A 24619-nucleotide genomic window follows, 5' to 3' on the forward strand; every position below is an offset into this window, starting at 1 on the left:
TGATTACTCGTTACTGAAACTCCATTAGTGCGCTGTTTATTTTATCGCCGTTATTCCCATCACTGATCATAACCTTCAGTCTGACCTAGGGTGATCTTTATAAAAAGAACGATGGGTTGAATAAATTCACTGAATCTTAAAAAGAGTAATTCAGATTTTTTAATGATCAGTTATCAATATTTAAAGTTTAGCTTGTTTTGTCTAGATTTAACTGTAAGAATAATAATATTAATACAATTAATATCTAAATATTTCTAGGTTTGATCCAAGTAACAATCTATCCATTCATCCTCTTCCGTTTATCCAATGTGGGGTCATTGGGTTATCAGTTCCATCTTTCTCCCAAGTGACACTGTCCAACTCATGCTGGATCCCAGCATTTCCAAGCCAGAAGTGAAATATAGTTCCTCTAGCAAGTTCTGGATCTGGCCCAGTGTTTCCCTGCAGTGCAATGTCCCTGTTAAGCCTCTAAAGGGAAGCGCCTAGGAGCAGTGGACAACTCAGAGCCCTACTCTGTTGACAGAGCTTCTAACTTTGTCTCTAAGGATCAGCCTAGCCAGGATATAGAGGAAGCAAATTTCAACTGCTTGTACCAGGGACCTTTTACTTTCAGTCATGATCCATATCTCATGACCATTGGAGAGGAATGTTGTAGTAAATCAGAAGCTTTGCTTGTTTATCTCAGCTCTTTTTTTATCATGACAGACCAATTACACCAGTAAAAGCCCAAATACATCCATCTATCTCCCACTACATCCTGTGAACAAGGCACCTATTTACCTGGAGTCCTCCGCTTGAGGCAAAGACGGGCCCCTTTCTCCATTTGCCTCAGACTTAAGGAGCTGACACTTAATCTGGCTGCTTTACTCTTGGCTACAAACAATTCCGGTGGACGTTGAAGGTCTTGCAGACATCCACATCATCTGCATAAAGCAAAGACGAGAACCTGAGGTTATCAAACCAGACACCCTGCATTCCATTAATATGACTTGGGGTCTGTTGAACACTACAAATAGGACTGATGACAAAGGGCAGCCCTGACAAAGTCCATCTCTAGGAGCAGGCACTAAGAGGAGGCTCTACTTTGTGTCAGATATTTCAGGAAGGGTAACCTTTGGAATAGGACCTAAATGCAGGCAGGTAGGAGCACATCAATAAAACTAAAAGGGTTTAATAAATAAACAAAAACTTATAGGCAGGAGATGAAACTGGCTGGACTTGGCCAAAACGGTTGTGGACAGCACACCAGATGAGATCATTAAACCAGCAAGGAGCAAACAGAACTGAGGAGTATATATGGGGCACGGCACAGGTGATGCAAGGAGACTGATTGACAAAGTGCAAGTGGACCGAATTAAGTTGATTGCAAGCTGACTGTAGCAGGGAGTGTAAACAAGACATAGCTGGAATTAAACAGGAATACAAGGACAGTCAAACCTAAGGAACATCTTATAGATATATCAGAACATAAACTAAAATCCACAATAAACAGAAAACAAGAATCATTTGAAACCAAACCTAAAGAAAGAACTACAGCACCACCTGGAAACCAATGATAAGAAGCAAGATTCAAGCCACATCTTGGGGAACATAATCAGAATCAGAGAAAAACCCAAAACAAAACTCAAATACTTTTAAATCATGAAACAACATGAAGGCATGGAGGGGGCCTCGGAAGGAGGGCCAGAACCAAATCAATAAACAACGCAACCCGAAAAGGGCACGCAAAGGGGGCCAAGGAAGGAGGGCCACAACCAAAACAATATAACAAAATAGAGTTCAGGTGGAAAACCCAGAGGTCGTCTCGTGTGGGCAAAGAGTTCAGGCGGACAGCCCAGAGGTTGTTGCGTGTGGGCAAAGAGTTGTCCCCAGCGGGCATAGAGTTCAGTCCAGGAACAGTAACTCAGAGACCTTGGAGGCCGACGATGGCGGCGTAAACGAAGTGATTTGCTGCAGAGAAGAGTCAAGAACCTTGGAGGTCGACACCAGGGATGCAGGAATCTAGGAAGCTTAGTCTCTGGCCAGAGATTGAGTGGCTTGGTCTCTGGTTAGAGCCTGGGAGTCTTGGCCTCTGGCCGGAGCTTGAAAGACGTGTCCTCTGGATGTGGAATGCGAGGCAGTTCATCCCCAAACCCCTCGTCGTCCATCTCAGGAACCAGGATGGGAAACTGTTCCTCCTTGAACCCCTTGTCGCAGAGTTCCAGACCAAGAACTGGTTCACTCCCAAACTGCTGGAAGGCCTTCGGACCTGGAGCTGAAGGCCGGTCATCCTCATCCCTCTCAGCGATTTCGGGCGAACCCTCGGCAACAGAAACAGCAACAATGACTTTCTGATCCTCGGACTGTTCGGTTGTTCCTCAGAGGTATGAGCTGAAGCATTGGCCAGATCCTTGGAGGCGTGAGCTGAGGCATCAGCCAGACCCTCAGGGGCATGGGCAAGAGCCGAGGCGTCGGCCAGACCCTCAGTGGCGTTGACGAGAGCTGAGACATCGGTGAGACCCTTAGTGGCGTGGACAAGAGCCTAGGCATTGGCGAGACCCTCAGTGGCACGGACGAGAGCCTAGGCATCGGCTGGACCCCCAATGACTTGAGCCGAGGGGTCAGCCAGACCACCAATGTATTGAGCCGAGCATCCATTGTCGATGCTACAACATCGACACTGGACGCAGAGAACATGGTCCACTCGGGCTCTATGTCTCCAATCTCCCCCGGAATCTGGTCAAAGCTCTCCCGGAGGTGGGACTTGAAGACATCCCTGGCCGAGGGCTCCGCCAGACCTTCCCTGCAGACCCTCACTATACACCTAGGCCTGTTAAGTCTGTCTGGCTTTATCTTCTTCCAGCGGATCCAATGCACCACCAGGTGGTGATCAGTGGACAGCTCAGCCCCTCTTTTCACCCGAGTGTCCAAACCAAGCGGCTAAAGGTCTGAAGACACAACAACAAAGTCGATCATCGACCTCCTGCCTAGGGTGTCCTGGTGCCAAGTGCACTGATGAATACCCTTATGCCTGAACATGGTGTTCATTATGGGCAATCCGTGACTAGCACAGAAGTCCATTAATGAAACAGGATCATTCGAGCACTCAAACTTCTCCACCACCTTAAGGAGGGGAACCAAACAGAACTGAGGAGTATATATGGGGCACGGCACAGGTGATGCAAGGAGACTGATTGACAAAGTGCATGTGGACCAAATGAAGCTGATTGCAAGCTGACTGTGGCAGGGGGTAGAAACAAGATATAACTGGAACTAAACAGGAATACAAGAACACAGTCAAACCTAAGAAACATCTTAAAGATATAGCAGAACATAAACTAAAATGTACAATAAACAGAATACAAGAATCTTAACAAACCAAACCTAAGGAAAGAATTAAGCACCACCTGGAAAACAATGATCAGAAGCAAGGTCTAAAACACAACTTGGAGAACATAATCAGAATCAGAGAAAACCCCAAAACAAAACTCAAACAAATTTAAATCACGACATACTGAGCTCTTACTTCTTTATACAAGAAACGACCAGCCCTGAACTAGCATGGCCGACACCCCATGCTCTCGCAGCACCCACACAAAATGCCTTGGGGACTTGGTTATAAACTTTCCACAGATCCACAAATCACAGATTTACTGGACAACCAAAATCCAATGGCCCCCCCCCCAGCAATTTCTCGAGGGTAAAGATCTGGTCCACTGTTCCATGAAACCACGCTGCTCCTCCTGAAACAAAGGTTTCAATACTCAATGAAATAATACAAATAAAACAACAGCTTTCCAAAGCCTTTATCATTTCAGGGACAATCTCAATTACCACCGATGCCCTGTTACCATGGAGCATCTTAACCAGCTCAGCGACCTCTTCAGCTATAATAGACTCACATTCTCCTAAGTCCTCAGAATCTGAATCCTAGGTGGAGGACATGATGACCAGGTTGATCAGTCGAACTTGTTTCTGGTGTTCGTTGAATTCCACCTGATGTACCCTTTGTCCCTTGTCCTGTTTATGGTCTTCAAAGGACAACATTGTGCTGATTCCTGCAGAGGAAGGTTTTGGTTTGGGAACCTCAGGATCCCATTTTTGCTTTTTGGGGACGATGTGGAGCTGTAAGCCTCTTCAGTCCATGACCTCCAGTGGGCACTGGAGCAATTCATAATTTAGTGTGAAGTGGCCAGGATTAGAGATTAGAGAAGTGTGCAGCTAGGGTTCTTACCTGGAAAGAGGTGGACTGTTCTCTTCCTTTTGCTTGAGTCTTTGTCTTACATGGAAGAGTGCGTGTATGTTCGTGTTCATTATTCTCTGTATTCAAAAGTGCATCTTTGCATTTCCTATCATAGTGTGAAGATTCCCTGTATATCTGGAATGAAATAAGTTTAGGTGTGATCTTACCAATCAAGGATTCTTGACCAAAGAGTCACAGTTTATGTGTAAAATGTATTCTATATAATCATCTAAGAGCATCTGAATATGTTCTGTTGACAGAAGACAAATTTTCTGACTGAATCAGAGACTGAATTTTTATTGCTAGTGTGTTTGATTTGTTAGTAAGCTCATCTTTTATCTGTCAAAAATGCACTGCTCTGCACATTGTCTGATCTTAACCTTTTCCATCTCTGCTTGGTATTTACGTGAGTAGGGTGCAGAATGTTGCCTGATCCTATTTTGACATTTACCGTAAAGTGGCTTTATTCACAGTCCTGTTTCTTTCAGCAAGCAGTTTGTTTAACATTCATATATTCCTACGCACTTAGATCAATATTATCGGAATGCCAGATATTCTGAATAAAGCACTTTCTCTCAGCATGATATTTTAGAAGTGCAATTTTCATACGATAATTACAAATCTTTATGTGTCTAGGTTTACTGATTGCCCATGTTTTTCTTTTCCTTGGATTGCAGTTATGGCGTGTTGTTGTGGGAGCTGCTAACTGGAGAAGTTCCTTTTCGAAGTATTGATGGTCTCGCTGTGGCTTATGGAGTGGCTATGAACAAACTGGCTTTGCCCATTCCCTCCACATGTCCTGAACCTTTTGCACGCTTAATGGAGAGTAAGTAGAAAAAGAAATCATTTAACCCAATCCACTGCAGCAATGGTAGCCCCAGAAATGTATCTGAGAAGCATGAAATAACCAAACAGAACATTATATTTCTAGAACTGCTGAATTATTAAGCTGGCGCATCTAATTTTTTAAAATCTTTTTGCTACAGACTGCTGGAGCCCAGATCCTCACTCTCGGCCACTATTCACAACTATTCTGGACCAGCTCACGGCCATTGAGGAATCAGGCTTTTTTGAAATGCCAGCAGAATCCTTCCATTCCCTGCAGGAGGACTGGAAATTGGAGATCCAGGAAATGTTTGACCAGCTAAGGACCAAGGAAAAGGTGATAATGAGAGGTAGAATGTCTGAAAAAACAGTAGTTTAACTACAGTTTCAACCTCTCTTATCTAATTTCAGAAGATCTATATTTAGAATGTAAGTAAGTTAGTAAACGTTTTATAGCAGAAACCACAATGTGCTTTAAAATAAAACAAACAGGCATAAAACACTGAAGATAAAACATAAAAGAAAAGACAAAAAAGCAAACATATGACATCATACATCCTAAAAATAGTTAAAAGCCAGTCTAAATATATTAGTTTTTGCTGCTTCTTAAAAAATCAACAAAACTATGACAACTCAAAGATGTAGGCAACCCATTCCTCAATATGGGGCCCACAGCTCTAATGGATTTGTCCCTTCAGGTCTTAAAATGTGTTTGTAGAACCTTTAACAGCTTTTGACAGGAAGATCTCAGACTGACAGAAGAGGTCCGAGGTTCTTGAAGGTCAAAAATACAGGCAGAGGCTTGCCCACACAGGGCTCTAAAAGTGCGGGCAAAAATGTTAAAATAAATTCTAAAATGTACCGGTAGCCAAAGAAAAGAGAATAAAACTAGAGTAATGTGCTGTCTCTTTTGTGTGTTGGTTTATAGCCTAGCAGCAGCATTCTGTACCAACTGCAGGCGGTCAAGATAAAGGCATGAATAATCATCTCTAATTCAACTCTTGACACCAGAATTCGAAGCTTCGAAATATTTCATAGCTGAAAAAAAAATTTCTGGTTAATTCGCTGAGAATTTATTGGCACTCCAATGACATGGCAGAATCAATAATAATACCATGGTTTCTGAGGTTAGGTTGGGCAGAAGAGGCCAATACAGCAAGGTATAGCTATTTTTCAATCATTTGATTCTCAGAGCTAGTGTTTAATTAGGGTTTCAGTCTTATCAGAGTTCACCTGCAAGTAGTTGTCACAGAGCCATTGTTTAATACTATGGAAACAGTTTATCAAGGAGGACAACTTTAAATATTCAGTTGGCTTAAAAGAACAGTATAGATGAATGTCATCAGCATAGAAATAATAAGACACATCAGAAAACTGCCTGATTGTTTGGCCCAGGGAGAAAATATATACGAAAAAAAAAACCAAATAGGTCCTAAGACTGATCCCTTTGGTACCCCACACGGCAGACTCTTGGAGTCTGACGTGATCTGTTTTGTAGCAGTGAACGTTCTGCCATAAAGACAAGAGATAAACTACTCTGGAGCCACGCCTGATAAACCGACTATATCCCGGAGCCTGAGCCTGTGATTACACATTGTTTACAGTTTATTTTTCTTTCCATCATCTCCTGGGGTCCATCAGGAGCTGCGATCGTGGGAGGAAGAGCTGACCCGAGCTGCACTGCAACAGAAGTACCAAGAGGAGGCGTTAAGGAAGCGTGAGCAGGAGTTGGCAGAAAGGGAGATCCACATTGTGGAGCGGGAGCTAAACATCATCATCCACCAGCTCTACGAGGAGAAGCCACATGTGGAGAGCAGGCAGGGCAAGTTCCGACGCAACCGCCTTAAACTCAAAGATGGGAACAGGATCAGCCTGCCCTCAGGTACGAACAACTGTCAAGTACCAACATAGAAAGGAGAGGAGCTATGCATGTTTGAGCTCACTAAACCTGACAAATAAGACATTGCACAATTTTTGAGCTACCTACTGCTCCCACAAGAAAATGTTTCTGTGACAAATATTTTCCTTATTAGAAATGGTTTTACATAGCGTTGTCATATATTCAGTATTATATTGATAACTTGTCATGTTGCAGCTACTAACTTCATGTGTTTAAGGGGGTTTTATGTGATAAGAAGCATCCCAACAGCAAAATGCTGCCACTACCATGTTTCTTCATGGGAATGGTGTGTTCAGGTTGATGTGCAGTACTACCATTCCATCACACCACATTCACCAACTAATATACATCTTCTCATGCAAAAACTGAAACTGCAAAGTATGTCAAACCTGACTTATTGCCAATTCAAAAATGTTTAGATGTCATTGTACAGTTACAGTGCCTTCCAAAAGTATTTATGATGTTTGAACTTTTCAGAATTTGCCAAATTAAAACCAAAATTCCTGATGGTCCCTGGTTAAGAACACTATCCCCACAGCATGATTCTGCCTTCAAAATGTTTCACACCAGGAATGTGCATTGTTAGTTTTCTGTATGCAACTGTGAAGCAAAAAGGAAATGTTAAATGGTTTCAAAAATATTTTACAAATGAACGTCTTAAAAGTGGAGCGTGCATATATACAGCATCCCTGCAGCTGATGCTTCCACCAAAATGCATCACATTGTAGGATGTTGTTTTCATAGCTGTTTGCATGTCATGTGAAGTCCATCAGTATTACCCCTTTACTCCGATACCAGCCCAACCAAAATCCCTCTGAAGTCCCCGCATTTGTAAATATTGTCCACCTGTGTGTAATTGATCTTAGTATAAATACAGCTGTTCTGTGAAAGCATCAGGGATTTGATAGATAACATAGAAAGTTTGTGGTTGTAACGATGCAAAGTTTAAAAAGGTGCAAAGGGTATGAATACTTTGCTGCAAATGTAGCACTCCACAGACAAGTATTTAGAGGCATATCATGCTTTTAAATCCTTCCTTTTCACATTTAAATCATTCAGCTGTGGTCTATATAAAGTGGAACTGCAATGCTTTGGTCTGAATTCCTTGTTATTGTAACTCCACAGGCTCCTCTTTTACCCTTATTCTGAGGTGCCTCTGAGAGCAACTCGTTTTGGTGCTGTCTCTTTAAATGCTGTTGAGGCAGCTTACCGTCCTCCGCCCCAGGTCAAAGAACGCTCCACTTTGACCCCATTCGGCCATTGTTGTAGTTTTATAACAGAAACAAGACAAAAACACCAAAAATAATCCAAAACTGTTTATGTACTAATTTTATTCAAAGCATGCAGTACGATTCTGGCCCATTTTACTCTAGCAACTTCAACACTGATATGGAAGCTATAAGGTATTTCTGTTGATGTCTTTAGATTTTCAGCACAAAATTACAGTGCAGGCGTCTCCATCCCATGATCCTCGGAGGACTCTGCTCAGCAGTGGGTCCAGCCCTCCAACTAGCCCCCTCATGCTGCCTCGCCTTCGAGCCATCCAGCGTAAGCACAAATCTCCCGTTTTTAAAGCATGATTTACAATGACATTGGAAAATATTAGTATGTAGTACACATTGACTAGTATCCTGCAATATGTCTTACATCAAATATTTTTATTTAGCTCTTAAAAATCTCTAAATGTAAATTTAAATAAGGTCTCATTTTTCAGTTACTCCAGGTGAGTGCTGCACAGAGATTGAGAGAAAGGGGTCAAGAAAGAAAGGCCGTTCCCGTGGGTGTGGTGTCTACAGGGAGCACAGTGCAGATGCCAGGTGAGAGAACTGAAAATAAAATCCATTTAAGTCAGTTCAATAATGTGGTCTGTGTGGACATTTTCAATTAGTGTTTGATTTATGAGTCAGATGGCTAATTTAGAATGGATAAATAAAACAAAAAACTTGAGATCCCCTTATTCCTCACAGTGTGAAGCCTCCCCACGAGGGCAGCAGGCAGCGGTCCTGCAGCGCCCCAAACCTCCGCAGATCCCCGAGACACAGTCCAGCAGTGCCTGGAGTGCCGAGCCTACTGGAGACAGGTCAGCAGGACCATTTTAGCTGATTTGGTTTCACATGAGAAAACAAAATGTTGCTATAACTGAGACACAACATCTCATTTTGCTGCCATTGATGACCAAAAACGTCTGCACCTCAGTCGAATTTAAGATAGATAATATTTAGGTTAATCTTTTATAGTGGATCTCAATTCACATTGTGTTTTTTAATGGATTCAAAACACATGCAACATAGGCCTGTGCTCATGCTAGCTTGATATTTGCTTGATAATTTCACTGTCTTTTATTGAGATTTTATGTGATAGACCAATACATAGTGGCACATAATTGTGAGCAAGATATAGTATATGGTTTTGAAATTTTTTACTAAGAAAAATTTGAAAAGTGTGACTTAAGCTATGAGTCAGTACTGTCCAAATCATCTTTATTGGCCAAGATTGTGTGCACAAACAAGGAATTTGACTTCGGTTTCACGCACTCACAGCATACAGACATTAAGTATAAATATATAAACTCTAGAGGGCATAAAATAAAAGGAAACAGGAACAGTATGTTCAAGTATGTATATGTAGAGCCATTATTTCATATAAAGAAAAGAAACAAAGACAGGATGTGGTAAGGCAAATACGCTCATAATGTTTCATAGCAGAGTAGCTGACAACTCAGGCTGTAAGGTGTTCATTGTGTTAATCAGAGAGACAGCCTAGGAGGAGAAGCTGTTTTTGTGGCGGCTGGTTTTTGCAATTAGCTACATAGCTTTACAAGTCCTGGATGGAGCGGAGGTCAGGGAAGGTCAGCCCTGATGGTTCTCTCTGCAGAGCTAATTGTTTGTTGCAGTCTGGACCTGTCCTGTTTTGTGGCTGTGTCAAACCACACTGTGCTGGTTCTGCATAACCAGGACCGACCCTGAGAAAGGGTGGTTCCTAGGAACCAGTAGTGATCCACTGTAGATACAGTGTTGTTGAGGATGGTGAGGGGAAGCAGTGTGGGGAGAGTTCTCCAGAAGTCCACCATCATCCCCACTGCCTGAGCAGGTTAAGTTCCAGATGGTTCTGACCGCACCAGTCAACCAGCTGCTCCGTATCCTGCAGACTCATCATTGTCCTGGATCAGACCAGTAACAGTGGTGTTATCTGCAAACGTCAGGAGTTTCACAGACAGGTCCATTGAGGTGCCGTAATTTGTGTACAGCGAGAAAAGAAGTGGGGAGAGAACACACCCCTTGTGCCAAAATTACAGCTCTGGCTCTTTAGTGGTATACCTCTACTAACTTTGCACATCTAAAGTCTAAGAATTGTATTCACTCTTCTTCGCAAGCTCGAGCTTAATCAGATTGGATGGAGAGCATCAGTGTACATAAGTCTTGCCACATATTCTCAATCAACTTCAGATTTGGACTTAAACATTCTAGTAAAGGAATATAGTTGGATCTAATTCCTTCCATCTTAGCTCCAGCGACATATTTGGGGTTGTTGCCCTGCTGGAAGGGGAACCTCCGCACAACTCTTAAATGATTTGCAGCCTCTAACAGGTTTTCTACCAGGATTGTCCTGTATTTAGCTCCACCCATTTTTAATTTTGGCCAAAAAGTTACATTTTAGTTGGGTAGGGCCAGTTTTTTTTACACGTTTTCTTTGTCCACTTACATGGCTTCTGGCAAACATTAATTGGGGCCTGTTAAGACTTTTGTCTTGCCATTCACACAAACCCCAGATTTAATCTATTAGTGAACAACTTATAAATGCTTAATCAATACATTCTCCCACCTGAGCTGTGGATATCTGCAGCTTCTCCAGAGTTACCATGCAGCTGTTTTATGTGGACAGCCATGTCTTGGTAAGTTAGTTTTATTGGATAGCTAACTCAATGGTGCTCAGTGAGATCTTCAAAGTACGGGATTATGTTTTAAAACCAACACTTTAAACTTCTCATGTTTATCCTTGACCCTGCTGTGTTTTTCGGTCTTTATGATGCTGTTTGTTCACAAATTGTCAATTACAAACATCTGAGTATGCCACACAACATTGGCAATATTTACTTATAAGGTGACTTATTAAGACATGTGGTCAAACTAAATTTTATTTTGGAGTAAAGAAGGCTGAATACATCTGTACATCACATTTTTCTGGTCTGTATTTGTGAAAAATGCTAAAAACCATGTGTCTTTTTTTCCTTATGTTCCTCACTTATGCGCTACTTTGTGTCGGTCTGTATCATAAAATCCCAATTAAAACGTTGAAGTTTCTGGTTGTATATCAGCCCTTTTGCAAGGCTCTGGTGGTGTTAAGGTCATTGTGTCTTTTCAGAAAATGAAGATTGCTGCTTCACTACAGAGCCAGGTGCAGCTCCTGGTCAGTCCTACCTCTGCATTCCTTTCCAAAAAGATGCCCATGCATCTTCTTCCATCGACAATGAAGGAGATGAGTACTACCTCAGCAGCCAGGCCCCTGGAACCCCAACATGCAGAAAGAGCCCAGGTGGAGGCCGGCGTTCTGAGCTTGTCCTGCTGGGCTGTGGAGCTCTGTTGGCAGCTGTTGGACTGGGCTGCAACCTGCTAACTTTGACCCAGCCTGAGGAGAGCATCAAATCCAGATGGGAGGGTTTCTTCCACAGAACAGGTGGCCAAAGGCGTAGCACTAGCTCCCCAACTCGCAGACTGTTCCAGAGGGAAAGCCCGCTAAAGACTTTGGCCCCCTCCCTACCCGAGCGAGGTTTACCCTCTTCATATACACTCCTGTCGTTATCATCAGTGTCTGACTCCAACTCCACCCACTCACTGCTGCGCTCGGACAGCGACGAGCTGTTGATCTGCCAGGCTGCATCGGCGTCAACCCGGCCTTCTGTTCCCCCTCCAGTCTCACAGCGTAAGATGGTTCAGACCCCAGTCAACTCACTGGTCAACATTCATGTGGAGAGCTTCAAGCGTAACCCCCGGCAGTCTCTAACGCCCACACACGTCCCCTGCGTCCCACCTTCCTCACGGAGCCTTCGTAGAACCCCGTCTGATGGAGCCATCAAGAAGAACGGTCCTCCCAACACGTTGGAACCATTGCCAGAGAAGAGAGCTCTAGACAACACAGGTATAGGCTTGACATCCTGCTTTTTTTTCATTTAAATATAATTTTATATCTTATAAGTTTATCTATAAATAAAATCCTAATGTTGCAGTACTGAAAATGTTTAGAAAAATCACTACACCAATGAAAAATACAGGATTCCTTTACATTTTCCAAAGCAAAATTCCATACTTTTTCACATGGATGGATGGATGGATGGATGGATGGATGGATGGATGGATGGATGGATGGATGGCTTTTTCTACAAAGTCACTAAGTTCCAGTCTAGCAGCGTATTATAAATTGTGCTTCTTTTTCTTTCTGGTTTAACTGCAGCAGTTGGCTTCCGGGGTTTAAAAGAAGAACGTTCCGAGGTTCCCCGGCTTCCCGACCCAAATGTGGTATTCCCTCCAACCCCTCGCCGTCGCTGTGCTCCAGAACGCCCCAAAACCTTGGACTTTGTTGCTCGGCCTCGTCCTTCGCCACGGCCACGGTGCGACGTGTTCTGGGGGGATTCGCTGCTTAGGGGCAATGGACAAACCCTGGGCAGTGGCGAGTCGCCCGCCTACACCTCCAGCACAGAGACTCCGCCCACTGTAGAGTTTGGTAGAGACTCCACAGTCCTGCCCACCCCCATGGAGGCCCCGACTCCTTTCCCCCCCCGCAGGAATGCAAATCTGCTGGATCAGTTGGACGAGGGACAGTGTCGGGACGGAACAGTCCCTCTTTGCAAACCGGAGACCAGCCTTCCCAAAGACTTACCTTATAATCCAGGATTCTGGCCCTGACTCAGTCCAACACACAGACAGAGGTGGATTTTCTGTCAGCTCTAGGATTGTCACCGCTCTAATCGGTTAACCTTCCCCAGTCTAGAACTTTGGAACAAAATTTCAATAAGGTGTTTTTTTCCTACATTAGTTTAACACTATTTTGCTAAATAATAATCTAAATTGGCATCTAAAACATGTCTGGCTTTAGAGAAAGACATCAATCCAAATCCCCTTCATCTCACATTCATCAACTTTAGATTCTTGTTTCTTTCTGCAGAAGCTGTCTGTTGGTTTCACAGCAGAACAGTATGGACACCTTCACAAAGCTTTACACTCCTGTTTCAAACTGGAGTTTGAATTGTTCATTTAATGAGGTGCACTTTTGAAAATCTTCATGAATGTAAAACAGCTTTTTTTTTTATTGCCAGGAAGTAAATTGTAAAATCACTTAAAATCCTCTGTTCTTTCTGTTTCCCACTCATGTTCTGGCGGCGGATGGGTTCCTCACCAGTCACTTCATACCCCACAGACAGGGCGCTGTTCATACAAGCACTCTTGTTTTTGCATTAGTTCTACGTTGTTGCAACAGTAGGAACCACAAAAAATGTCAGAGGGTTAATTGATTTTCTTTGGTTGTAAGTTTTTTTAAACTTACAACCATGTTAAAGAGATCAGAAGTGATTCTAAAAGCTGAAATTGGGAACTTTGTGCTTGTATGTTGTTAAATTGTTGGGATGAGAAAAGCAAAGCTTGATTAATGGGGATGGTATTTTAACAACCACACAGCAAACAGACCCAGGTGATGCGTGGAAGTTTGTTTTTTATTATTTATATTTTTAATGATCTATTTAATTTATTTTATTAATTTATTTGGTGGCTTTTTTATCCTATCTGCCTTGATTTTTGACACTTTTTAATGCTTTATCTGAATGTTTCTGGAGCTTTCAGCCTTTGCACAAAGCATCAAGTCATTTTTTTTCCAGCTGCACTTTCTTCATTGCTCATTTATCATTATGAGGGTTTTCAAAGCTTATCGACCAGGAATTATTTTTAAATATGAGTATCTGAACAGCTCCTTGTTTTTTTTAACAAAACAAATTCAATTTCAATTTATTGAAATTAAAATTAAAAAATCCTTTTTACAGTGTCTTTTGCCAAGAAATGTAGCTGCTCGACGAGCACTTGTCATAAAACAGTTTTTCTTGCTTTAGTAGTGTTAACTTGTAAAGAATTCCTGTTGTTTTATGGGAAGAAATGATTTGAAGAACGCCAATCGCATTGTTCAAATAGTGATGGAGAGCAGTTATCATTTTTTTCAGGGGTGGAAGGGGTTGGTTAGATAAAATAATAACTGTACCATTCCTAAACACACTGATGAATTATTTTAAAACTAAAAAAAACTGAAGCATGGGTTTATGCTAATTGTTCTTATTTAGTTAGTTATTTATTTTATATATTTACTTGTTTTTTGGGTTTCATACATGCAACATAAATGGTACAAATAATTGATAATTGATACGTATACATTTGAAGGCACCCCCCAAATCCCCTTCATGACTGTGAAGAACATAATCAAGTTCCACGTACTATAAACATTTGTTTGAACTACAAGTGAAGTGATGCTGAGGTTTTGGATGAAATGTGAGCACAAATAAGCTTAAAACACTGTTTACCAATGTTGGTTGTGCGGGTGAACTATACTGCTATTGAGTGACTTGTATTTGCACTGGAATACACTGACTTGAGTAAAATCATAGAAAAAGATTAAACTGCTTCTTTACTTCCTTGTACCGCTTCAGGTGGTGTGAAGGATAATACTGTTCCTTATGTTACATCTAAAAAGCTTGCTGGAATGATGGAATTATTGCCAGTGGTAGTGGTAGTGGAAGACGCAGCAAGGCCTAGACGGCAGCATGAGCACTTGGAGCGAAACAAAATAAAAAGTTATCCATTAGTACTGGCCGAAACATGTTTACTGTTACTTATGGATATAATAAGTCAAAAAGGCGCTTCCAACTCCCTGTGTCGTGCACACTTTAACCAATCTGAGAAAATAGACTGAGGCTAGCTCATATTACTGAACCTGGTAGGCCATCTAATCAGTGATCCAAATGTGGCGCTGAATAAAAATGTTAAAGTTTCACATTTCTAAGGAATCTGAACTGCATTTCATCATCTCTAGATTAAAATCTAAAATACCAGGGCTGAAGTAGAATATTCTTCCCTAAACAGTAGGGGTGTAACAATATTTCAACTCACAGGATGAGACAATACACAATGCTCTATTTATGAGAACAGGATGAGCATTCAATAAAATGTGCAGTGAAACCAAAAATTCCCCGTTTTTGTTTGATTCCACAAACCAAAAACTTAAAAAAAAGTTGTTAATAATCTGTAATCAGCACACAATAATCCAGTCCAAGTTTGATTTGTTCATAGAGAACCCACACATAACTCCATGCTAAAGAAAACCAGGTCGGAAGCCTAACACAGGACCTTCTTGCTGCAAGGCAGGGGCAGTGCAAGCCACCAGATTTGATCAGTATTTTAGATTTTGAACCAGCAGTAATGAAAGACAAGATGCTTAAATAAAACTGAAATAGCCCCTTTGCTGCAATAGGAAGTTGTGAATCAGATGCTAATTTTAGTGTTAGCATCTAACAGTCAGTTGCATTATTCTAGTGCTTACAAACTGTTTGTATTTTGTCTGTCACTTTATCGTTTCTTTTTCCCGCCAAATACAAACAATTTTGCTGTGCAAATTATTTGCAAGTCATCAGAGCTCTCTCCATGTTTGTGATTGTTGTCAAAGAGCCAGATGGGAAGTATTTATTAGCCAACTCTGTCAATGCAAGAACCACTTCCTTCCTAACTTCAAAATTAAAGTTTTAAACATAGATACAGGATCATGCCAAGTTTACAGCACTCGCCTTTCTTCCTGAGAGTCAATAGCTTCATATCTACAAGAGCTCCATTCCTGCAAGAACTCACCACTGAATATTGGATGCCCTGATGGTGATCTGTCTCATAAAAGCAGGTCTTGATGTTCAACATCATGACCCAGTTTTGTATATGAAGGCTTTGCAGGGTCAAAAACACATGTAAACATGTAAAAAAAAAAAAAACTGAAGCACAACTCATACCTGCAGCATCACGCAAAACATTGCAATGTTTAAACAACTTTATTACACATATACTATTACCATACATTTAAGGAAGGAATTTTCAAGTTACAGTAAATGCTGTGAATGAAGTGCTTTGTTTTGGCATTGATAAGGACATACAGTTTCCCTTTTCATTAGATTTCCATGGGATTTTACATAGTAGACTATTTACATCTTGTGATATGTATTTGGTATCAACCATGTGCTCTTGATGCTTTTGTGTTATGGCAGCACCTTAACATCAGATATAATCAAGGAGACAAAAAAAACTTTGAATTATTTTTTAAATCATCAAATAATAGAAGGGTGAAAGAAGTGAAGGTGGTTGTTGCTTATAGAAAGCCATTCAACACACAATTTGTGCGAGTGCAGGTGCTGACTTGCAGTGACGCTCGCCTGAGGACATGCAGCACAGTGGAACTTGTCGCTCCAATCTCTGTCACAAGTGTCGGCCTGCATGTGCAATGTTTAGACTGGCAGTGCATCGGTTTACAAGTGTTAAAGCATAATGAGTAAAAATTCTTGTCAAATATATTGGGCCATTTCTTTTTCTGAAGATAAACAAAACAAAACAACAGACCACACTACAAGGTTCAAAAACTGCCAACAATATGCTGTCCAAAGCAAAAGCTAAACGAATATGGATTCACACTAAGACCTCTGGCAGGTGGTGTTTAAGGTCTGAGTGGCACATAGTGGTGCTGCAACTCATGACAGGTGAGGCATCATCTGGCGGTAAACACTTATGTGGCCTCTTTCTTTTCTTTTTGGGCATTTCGGCGAATCTTCATCTCTGTCAGCTGGATGTAGCGGATGGCATTTGTGTCTGTAAAACAATCAGAGGAATATAATGATTTATTTCCAGTTAGGATACAAATTACTCATCAAATGGTCATTCATTTTTCACTTAAATATTAAGCTGCCTAATACATTAAACAAACTAAATCTCCTTCAGGTAACCTTATCAAAAAAAAAAAACAACTGAAAAAAAACATTTACAAAACAATTAAACCTTAAAATTAATTACAGCTCGGGATTCCTTCTGGACGGGCCATTGGCCACAGTTAGATTTCTGTTGAGGAATCCTCTGGCAGAACCTGACTCTGGGCAGACAGCCAATCAGCCTTTGCTCATGAAAATGTATTCTAAAGGATGTGTAACAATACTATTAAAGGGATACTTAAGTGTTGGTCTTATTAAAACGTTATAAGCAGTTAATATCATACCAGCAGTTGATAAACTCTCCTGGCATCTTAATTTAGTTTAAATCCAGATTAATTGGACCTGGAGCCTTAATCTAATGGTTGGTCTGAGAGAGGCAAGATCAAAGAGGACCTCTTTTATCTCCAGTCTCAAAACAATCATAGCAATTTATGCAAACTCTTGATGAACCTTTAAACAATCACCAAATTTGCAAAGGAAAGTTACTGAGGTTAGGAGGACCGGAGGCGGTGCACCACCAAAGCGCTTCCTCTGTTAAACATGCACTGAGAATGGAAAGCTTAGGGCTGAAATGATTCCTGCAATCCCTCAAGTAAAAAAAAAAAAATCCTCAGTTATTGCAGTAATGAGAGAAGATGGGAGATAAAAAGGAGAAGATTGGAAAAGAAGACGCAGAATGTCATTTAGTGGACCTCTATCAACCCTAAGAGAATCAAACATACTGTACAGTAAATAAAATTAGCTTACCACACCAGGAAAATATATTTCAAGTTATTGAAGCCACTTTACCCACAGGCATGCAGAATTGGGCGGGGTCGTATGTGGCTCTTAATGGAGATTTTAGAAGGGGGTGTCCAGTAAATAAAGGTTTGGAGTACATGTGTATCTAATTACAAGGAAGATTATTTATTAGGTATTCACACATATTTAACAGCTGCAGCCTTAGCAAAGAGGTATTGGTCAGAGTAACTACCTAACAGGAAAAATAATGCAGTGTAAAAATCAGTAAAATAGGGCTCACTTAAAGTGCTAAAATATTTGTACTTTTTGCTGTACTTAGGCTTTGCATAAAAAACTGTTACTCTGACTGGAAACTCTTTACAAGTTCCATCCTCAGTGCATGTTTCACACAGGAAGATAATTGGTGGTGCACTGTGTCCTACCTCCATTTTCTGTCCAAATAATAAGTTTCTTGCTAAATCACTGTTCAAAGGAAACCTGGATGCGATTTACAGGTTCATTTAATAAGCATTTGCATAAACCACTACGGTTTTGAGATCCGAGTTGTTTATAGGAGCAGAGGTCCACTTTGCTCCTGACCTCCTCTCAGACTAGTGGTTAGTTTAAGGCTCTATGTCCAGATGATCTGGATGTATACCAAACAAAGACATGAGGAGAGTTATCTACTCCAGGTAAAATATAAACTGCTTTTAACAAAACCTCAGATCAGAAATTATAAATTTACCAGAATTTCTGCAAATTTCAGGCATTAAATTCAAGATTATGAAAGATTATGAAGACTTTCCTAAGATTATATGATTAAAATTTAAGACCTACATATGTAGTAAAAAAAATGATAGTAAACTTATTAGCTTTATTAAGTATACTTACATTGCTTAATTAACATAACTCAGGACAGATACATATGAATAAGTTAAATTAAGCAGATATTTTAATACCCTGGCATGTGAGTCCAGTGCTTTTACACCCGAGCTACATGTCAGTGCCTTCGTACAGTACACAGTAAGTTTCTTACCAGATACTCCTCGTTGAACCGGCTTCCTCTTTGAAGGATTTACCATAACGAACATCATGTTCAAGCATAAGGGTGTTCATCAGTGCCTTTGGCACCAGGACACCTTTGGCCGGAGGTCGATGACCGACTTCGGCCGCATGTCTTGGACACTCGGGTGAAAAGAGGGGCCGAGCTGTCTACCGATCACCACCTGGTGGAAGCAGAGACTGAGGACTCGGAGTTGGACTTGTTCATCACCCAGGCCGAGGTCAGCGAAGTGGTTGAAAAGCTCCTTGGTGGCAAGGCTTCAGGGGTGGATGAGATCCGCCCTGAGTACCTTGGGTCTCTGGTTGTTGTGGGGTCGTCGTGGCTGACACACATTTTCAGCAGCGCTAGATGGTTGGGGAAAATGCCTCAGCAGACTGGAGTGGTGGTCCCCCTTCACAAGAAGGGGTACTGGAGGGTATGTTCCAACTAAAGGAAGACCACATCCTCAGCCTCCCCTGGGTGCTATGCCAGTGTGTTGGAGAGGAGTGTCTGGTTGATAGTCGAGCCTCGGCTCCAGGAGGAACAATGTAGTTTTCATCCCGGTTGTGGAACACTGGACCAGCTCTACACCCTCTACCCTACCCTACTCTCTGAACTGGGGCAGTTCGCAACTGAGGGCAAAGTGGCTGGGATGAGGATCAGCTCCTTCAAGTCTGAAGCCATGGTTCTCGGCCGGAAAAGGGTGGCTTGCCCTCTCTAGGTCGGAGGGGAGTTCCTGTCTCAAGTGGAGGACTTCAAGTATCTCGCAGTCTTGTTCACAGCTGAGGGGAGAATGGAGCGGGATCTGTGTGGCATTCGCAGTAATGCAGATGCTGCACCTATCCGTTGTGGTGAAGAGAGAGAGCTGAACCGAATGGTGAAGCTCTCTCTCTGGTAAATCTGGTTCAGATTTACCAGTCGGTGTACGTTCCTACCCTCACCTATGAGCCTAAACTTTAGGTCATGACTGAAAGGACAAAATATCAGATACAAGCAGCTGAAATGGGCTTCTTCCACAGGATGGCCGGGCACTCCCTTAGAGATAGGGTGAGGAGCCTGGCCATCCGGGAGGAGCTCAGAGTGGAGCCGCCACTCATTCACATCGAAAGGAGTCAGCTGAGGTGGCTTGGGCATCTGTTCTGGATGCCCCTGGACAATATTGAGCCAACAGTGAATAACATGATAGTAGCGTTTTCATTCAAACTGATTTAAAAAGAAACAGTCTTATCATAAATAAATAAAGGGAAACAAGGCCTAGTATGGAAAATCTCTATGTGTTAAAAACTTTTAAGACCTAAAACTGAATTTATTAAAGGTAAGACTCTTTAAGACCTTGAAAAAAGGCTGTTAAGGAATAACTGACCATCATCCCACAGTTACTTTAACTTCAGGGAGAACAATACCAGTGTAACATCTTCCACATCAGATCTTTAACAGTGATTTCTCTGCCAGCTGGTCCCAGCCTGGTTTCCCCTTCCTTTTCTGCTGTAGTCTCCAGTGTTTCATGCTTGTAGTCATGACCGAATGTCTTAGCTCCTAATGAGCTCCCCAGCATATATATTCCACGTCAGCCTCTTTCCCCTCATGTACCTGCCTGGCCTTGTTCAAACATTTTTGCAAGAAACTACCTGCTCCTAAGTCCCAACATAAATCTTTCGGATTCGTGCATAAGGGAGAGAATTTAATTTCGATATCAATCATGTAGAAGAAAAAGCTAGGATTTGTGTGGACCACATTGAGGTTTTGTATATTAGTTCAGTCTGCCCCTTTTATCATGATGAAACAATTCCAGCATTCTTTCCATTGGGGAATAAGTCCACTAATTGTTTCTTAATGTCCCAGCCTTTCAGAGAGTAGATCTTGCATGACTAGATAGTTTTAAGGTGCATCAAACATACAGAATTTTAAAACCCCTCTATATTTCACTTTAAAACATCCTGATTTGACATAAATATGCACTCAAACCAACATGGAGGCATCCCCACTGGCTGAACATGCAAATAAGCAACTGAAATTTTATTTGGAATACGACTGACTTTTTTTTTTTCAAGCGGCACCGCCCCAAATCTTTGGCGGGGCAGTGAGCCATCTCTGCCATATCAAAATCACCCATTACAGCTGCAGTGCAGTGTTGTGACTGCTGACCTGAAGGCTCCTGTTTGTGTGACTCCTTCAGATAGTACAAGGCCTTCTGGTAGTCTCCTAGATGGTAGTAGGCCACTCCAGATCGGTAAAGGGCTTTGAAGTTCTTCCCTTCCTTGAGAAGCACTTTGAGGCAGTATTCCTTCACTCGTTCATAGTTCACCAGCTCCATTTGCAAAAGGCAAGCTAGAATGAGGGAAGAGGTTAAGAGATCACACCCTGCATAAGCCAGTATTTGAATGCTTTCATCTTTTATGCAAATAATTATATATTTCCTGAGGGCACAAATTATAATTAGTACTTTTGTTAATCTGACTCATGTGACATGAGTGAATAAAGACAGCAGACATGGAAAGAAAAAAGAAATGAATTCTGGAATATTATCTGATTTTCTTTCTTTTTTATGAAAAACAACAGTGGAAGAGCATCAGTTATGAAATGTGAAAACGTTTCTTACCTGCCAGACTGTTGTAACACTCCAGCTCTGCATTCTCCATCGCCCCCTTCTGCTCATCTGTCAGCGTGCTGGACTTGCTGATGGTCGGCAGGAGGGTGGACGTGGACTTGGAGCTGGGGTCTGGATCCCCCAGCACCCTGCACAGCCCCTTTATCTCCAGCAGAGCGCGGTGATACTTGCCGATCGCCTCTCTGTATTTCTTATCCTTGTAGCACTGAGTGCCTTGGCTCTTAAAGTCCAGCGCCCGCCTCACGACGTCAGCTGGCTCGTTGTGGGATGGTTGTTTCAGCAACGGCCCACCATGATGCCTCTGCTGCTGAAGCTGCTGCTGCTGATTTCTGGTATCTTTGGCCCGGCTGCTGCTGTTGGGCTGAGCGCGCTGCAGGAGCCTCGGGGAGCCCCCGCCGCCGCCGCCGCCGCTGATGGCGGTGAGGCTGCCTCTGCCGCTATCCACCTTCCCTTCGTTACCAGCCTGGATCGCGCTCATCTTGGACATTTTTCCTTTTAATTTCCCTCTGCCCTGACGCTCCTTGATTAAAAAAAAAAAAAAAGCGTGGCTTTTCACCGCATCTTATCGGCTGTAGTCGCGCCTCTGCCTCGCCAGTGTCGCAGCTACGTCCGCTCTGTGCGCAACCCTGCGCTGTGCGATGCGCGCTCCTCTGTTGTAATCAGCTCCCGTGTTTTCCATTCAAACAAACCGATTGGTTGGTGAATGCAGAAACAGTGCGTCCATTTTAATTGCCTAACTGAGCAGTTTTATTTCATCGTCAGACTTAGTTTCATTGTGAGTCTGAAAAACAGAGTCATTGCAGAAGAATTTTATATTCTCTTGGTCTTTTCCTTGGAATTTCTTGTTGGTTGACTTAGAACAGATCACTATTTCGCATAATTTTCTTGTTGATAGCCTGTTTCAGCCACCAGATGTGTGTATCCGGGTAATATAATTTGGACTCGATTCGAACTCGAGTCACATAATTAACTGACTTTATTAAGGATGGAATCCCAAAAGACTTTGACAGGCCCAGTGTTGAGCCTTTTGACTTGAAAATGCCAATTTTACAACAAACAGGATATATGTTATTTAAATTTTTTTCTTGTCTCCCTAATACACTTCTTGTCATTTTCAAATAGTGTAGATTAAATGAAACCGGTATTTGTATTTCTTAAATAAAAAGTTGCAATTATGCTGCTTAAATGGGCACACTCCTCTGATTCAGTTTTAACATTTATTATTCTTGACATCATCAAATTTAGTAAATCTAATTAAACTCAGTAAGGTTAAATGGTCCTTGTAGGTCTTTTCTGACATTTGCTCATTCACGTCCTTTAGCTAAATCCATGGTTTGCGGAGAGGGCACAAACTATCTTGAAGGATCTCCTTTTACGAAGGTATCAGTCAGAAGAAGCATACCAAAAAAAAAAAAAAAAAAATCCACAGCGCATGGCACTGTGAATGTAGTTATTTATGACTGGAAGAAAAAATAGAACAACAGTGATATTTAAAAAATTGAACATTTTTCCAGATTTGATAAAAAGACAAAAACTTGTTCAGGGAAGTTGCTAAGCGGTCAAGAGCAACACCACAAGAGCTGTGGGAATTTCTGGTTTGTAGGTTAGTACCTACTGTGCTTTTAATGTTACAACATTTGACTCGACCCAGGAGTAGGACTGAACCACACACACCCTTTCTTCCAAATAAAACATTTTTAAAAAATGTCATTCTTACTGTGAGTCAATGGATACATCAAAATCATCAAAAGAAAGACTTCACTAAAGGACAATTTTAAGTTTTAGAATTACCTGGCAAGAGTCCAGAACTACATCTGACAGGAGCTGTTATGGGGTCACCAGAACACAACTGTAGACAAGAGATATCCTCACAGTCTGAGAGATCTGGAGACCGTTTGCAAGTAGGCAAATATTACAAGGTCAAGATGTGAGATACTGAAAGAATCCTACCAAAGACTGAAAGCTGAAATTTAACCAACGTAATGTTGGTTTAAGGGTGTGCACATTGCTCTTTTTTCAATATTTTCTCTCTAATGGATGTGTTGTTTTCAGTCAAATATAAATAAAAATAATAACAATGAACAAACAATGAATAAAGCTGCTATGTTTATTTGTGGATATCATGAATTATTCCTTACATCGTAATAATTTTTTTTTATTTCAAACATAAAACATGCAGCTAAATGCAGTGTCACATTAAATCGGCAATAATCTTACAGAAAATGCCCTTTCTTTAAAAAGCATTATTGAAATAAGAGGTAATTAACATACAGTTGCTTTCTCTGCAAATACATTCAAATAATATATTTTCAATATATTTCAATACATTTATATTTTTTAGGTATTGTAATATATTACAATACCTAAACGTATATTAGGTACTGTAATATACCTAATATATTACACATGGTATTGTTAATCAGTGTTCAAATAAAATGGCAAAAATGCAATTTTATGAATCAATTAAAATATCTTATCAGTATTTTATTTTATTTATTTCACAATAAATAAAAAACAAGTGTTTTAGTGTTGAGTTGAAAATTTTTTCCCAAAAGAAAAGGAACAGCAAAGAAGTACAAAAATGTTTGGTTTTTGGATATTCTGATGTATTAAATATATAAACTTTTAACATACATAGTGCCAGTCAGTCAGTATACTTCAAGTATGTTCAAAGATTTCAGACTATTTATCACTATAAATACACACTGATCAGGATTTAACTCTGAAACAACTTTTTTCTTTGAACTCTGACCTGCCAAATCCAATTTTGACCTATTCCATTTTTTTTCCTCTGAGAACTTTAACACATAAAGTAGAAAAAGGTTCTCCAAAGAGGTAGTTTCAAATGCAAAAAGTAAAAAAAAATAAAGAGATTACAAGATTATCCCTGTTTATGCACTAGAGCCCATGTCAATAACCTTTATCTAATTTTTATTAAACTCAAAATAGCATGAATCAATGTGTATGCTGCAAGCTGGTTTTAACAGTAGTTCATCATGCTTATACCTTTACCCCATCCAAAATGGTTTTGGTAATATATGGGTAATACATGAACAAGGAGTGGAGCTCTTCCTGGACAAACACAACAAAATATGTCCACCGCACAACTATTAACTGTTGATACACAACAATTCATCTGTGTTTACCTAGGAATCAGTGAGAAGTTGTGATGTACCAGCTTCTTGACCAAGTGCATCATTTCTCAGTGGAATATTTTAATCACGACCCAAATTAGGTGCCAAGTGACAGAGGAAGGGAGGGTTCTAGGCGGACTGGGGAGGACCTAAGGAATGTTATTCTACCTAAGTCTTCGT

At 41.2% G+C, this 24619-nt stretch overlaps 2 protein-coding genes across 3 annotated transcripts in view; one reads left to right on the top strand and one right to left on the bottom strand.

Moving 5' to 3' along the window:
• map3k9 (mitogen-activated protein kinase kinase kinase 9) overlaps positions 1–14593 on the top strand; it is a 28941-nt gene extending 14348 nt beyond the window's left edge. The window contains exons 4-11 of one of the 2 annotated variants that reach the window (XM_047344978.1): positions 4900–5048; positions 5209–5384; positions 6689–6929; positions 8373–8495; positions 8662–8764; positions 8915–9027; positions 11310–12083; positions 12399–14593. In XM_047344978.1, coding sequence (XP_047200934.1) covers positions 4900–5048; positions 5209–5384; positions 6689–6929; positions 8373–8495; positions 8662–8764; positions 8915–9027; positions 11310–12083; positions 12399–12847 — 2128 coding nt within the window. In that variant the 3' untranslated portion in view covers positions 12848–14593. Of the gene's footprint in view, positions 1–4899; positions 5049–5208; positions 5385–6688; positions 6930–8372; positions 8496–8661; positions 8765–8914; positions 9028–11309; positions 12084–12395 lie in introns of both variants that reach the window. The other variant, XM_047344977.1, reaches the window with a different exon arrangement.
• Positions 14594–15992: 1399 nt separating this feature from the next.
• LOC124855261 (tetratricopeptide repeat protein 9A) lies at positions 15993–22428 on the bottom strand. The gene is made up of 3 exons (XM_047344985.1): positions 21297–22428; positions 20843–21025; positions 15993–16819 (listed from the first exon to the last, which is right to left on the bottom strand). The coding sequence occupies exons 1-3, from the start codon at positions 21790–21792 to the stop codon at positions 16737–16739; spliced, it is 762 nt and encodes a 253-aa protein (XP_047200941.1). The 5' UTR covers positions 21793–22428; the 3' UTR covers positions 15993–16736.
• Between the last annotated feature and the right edge of the window lie 2191 nt (positions 22429–24619).

This window comes from Girardinichthys multiradiatus, chromosome 19 (assembly GCF_021462225.1).
Source record: "Girardinichthys multiradiatus isolate DD_20200921_A chromosome 19, DD_fGirMul_XY1, whole genome shotgun sequence".
In the NCBI taxonomy this organism is placed as follows: domain Eukaryota; kingdom Metazoa; phylum Chordata; class Actinopteri; order Cyprinodontiformes; family Goodeidae; genus Girardinichthys; species Girardinichthys multiradiatus.

What these genes read in the sequence shown, in the direction of transcription:
- LOC124855261 (XM_047344985.1), bottom strand. Translation starts at nt 21,792, where the DNA reads ATGTCCAAGATGAGCGCGATCCAGGCTGGTAACGAAGGGAAGGTGGAT. An exon ending in GTGTTACAACAGTCTGGCAG is followed by an intron (nt 21,026 to 21,296) that starts GTAAGAAACGTT and finishes CCCTCATTCTAG; the next exon opens with CTTGCCTTTTGCAAATGGAG. An exon ending in ACACAAACAGGAGCCTTCAG is followed by an intron (nt 16,820 to 20,842) that starts GTCAGCAGTCAC and finishes ATTGTTTTACAG; the next exon opens with ACACAAATGCCATCCGCTAC.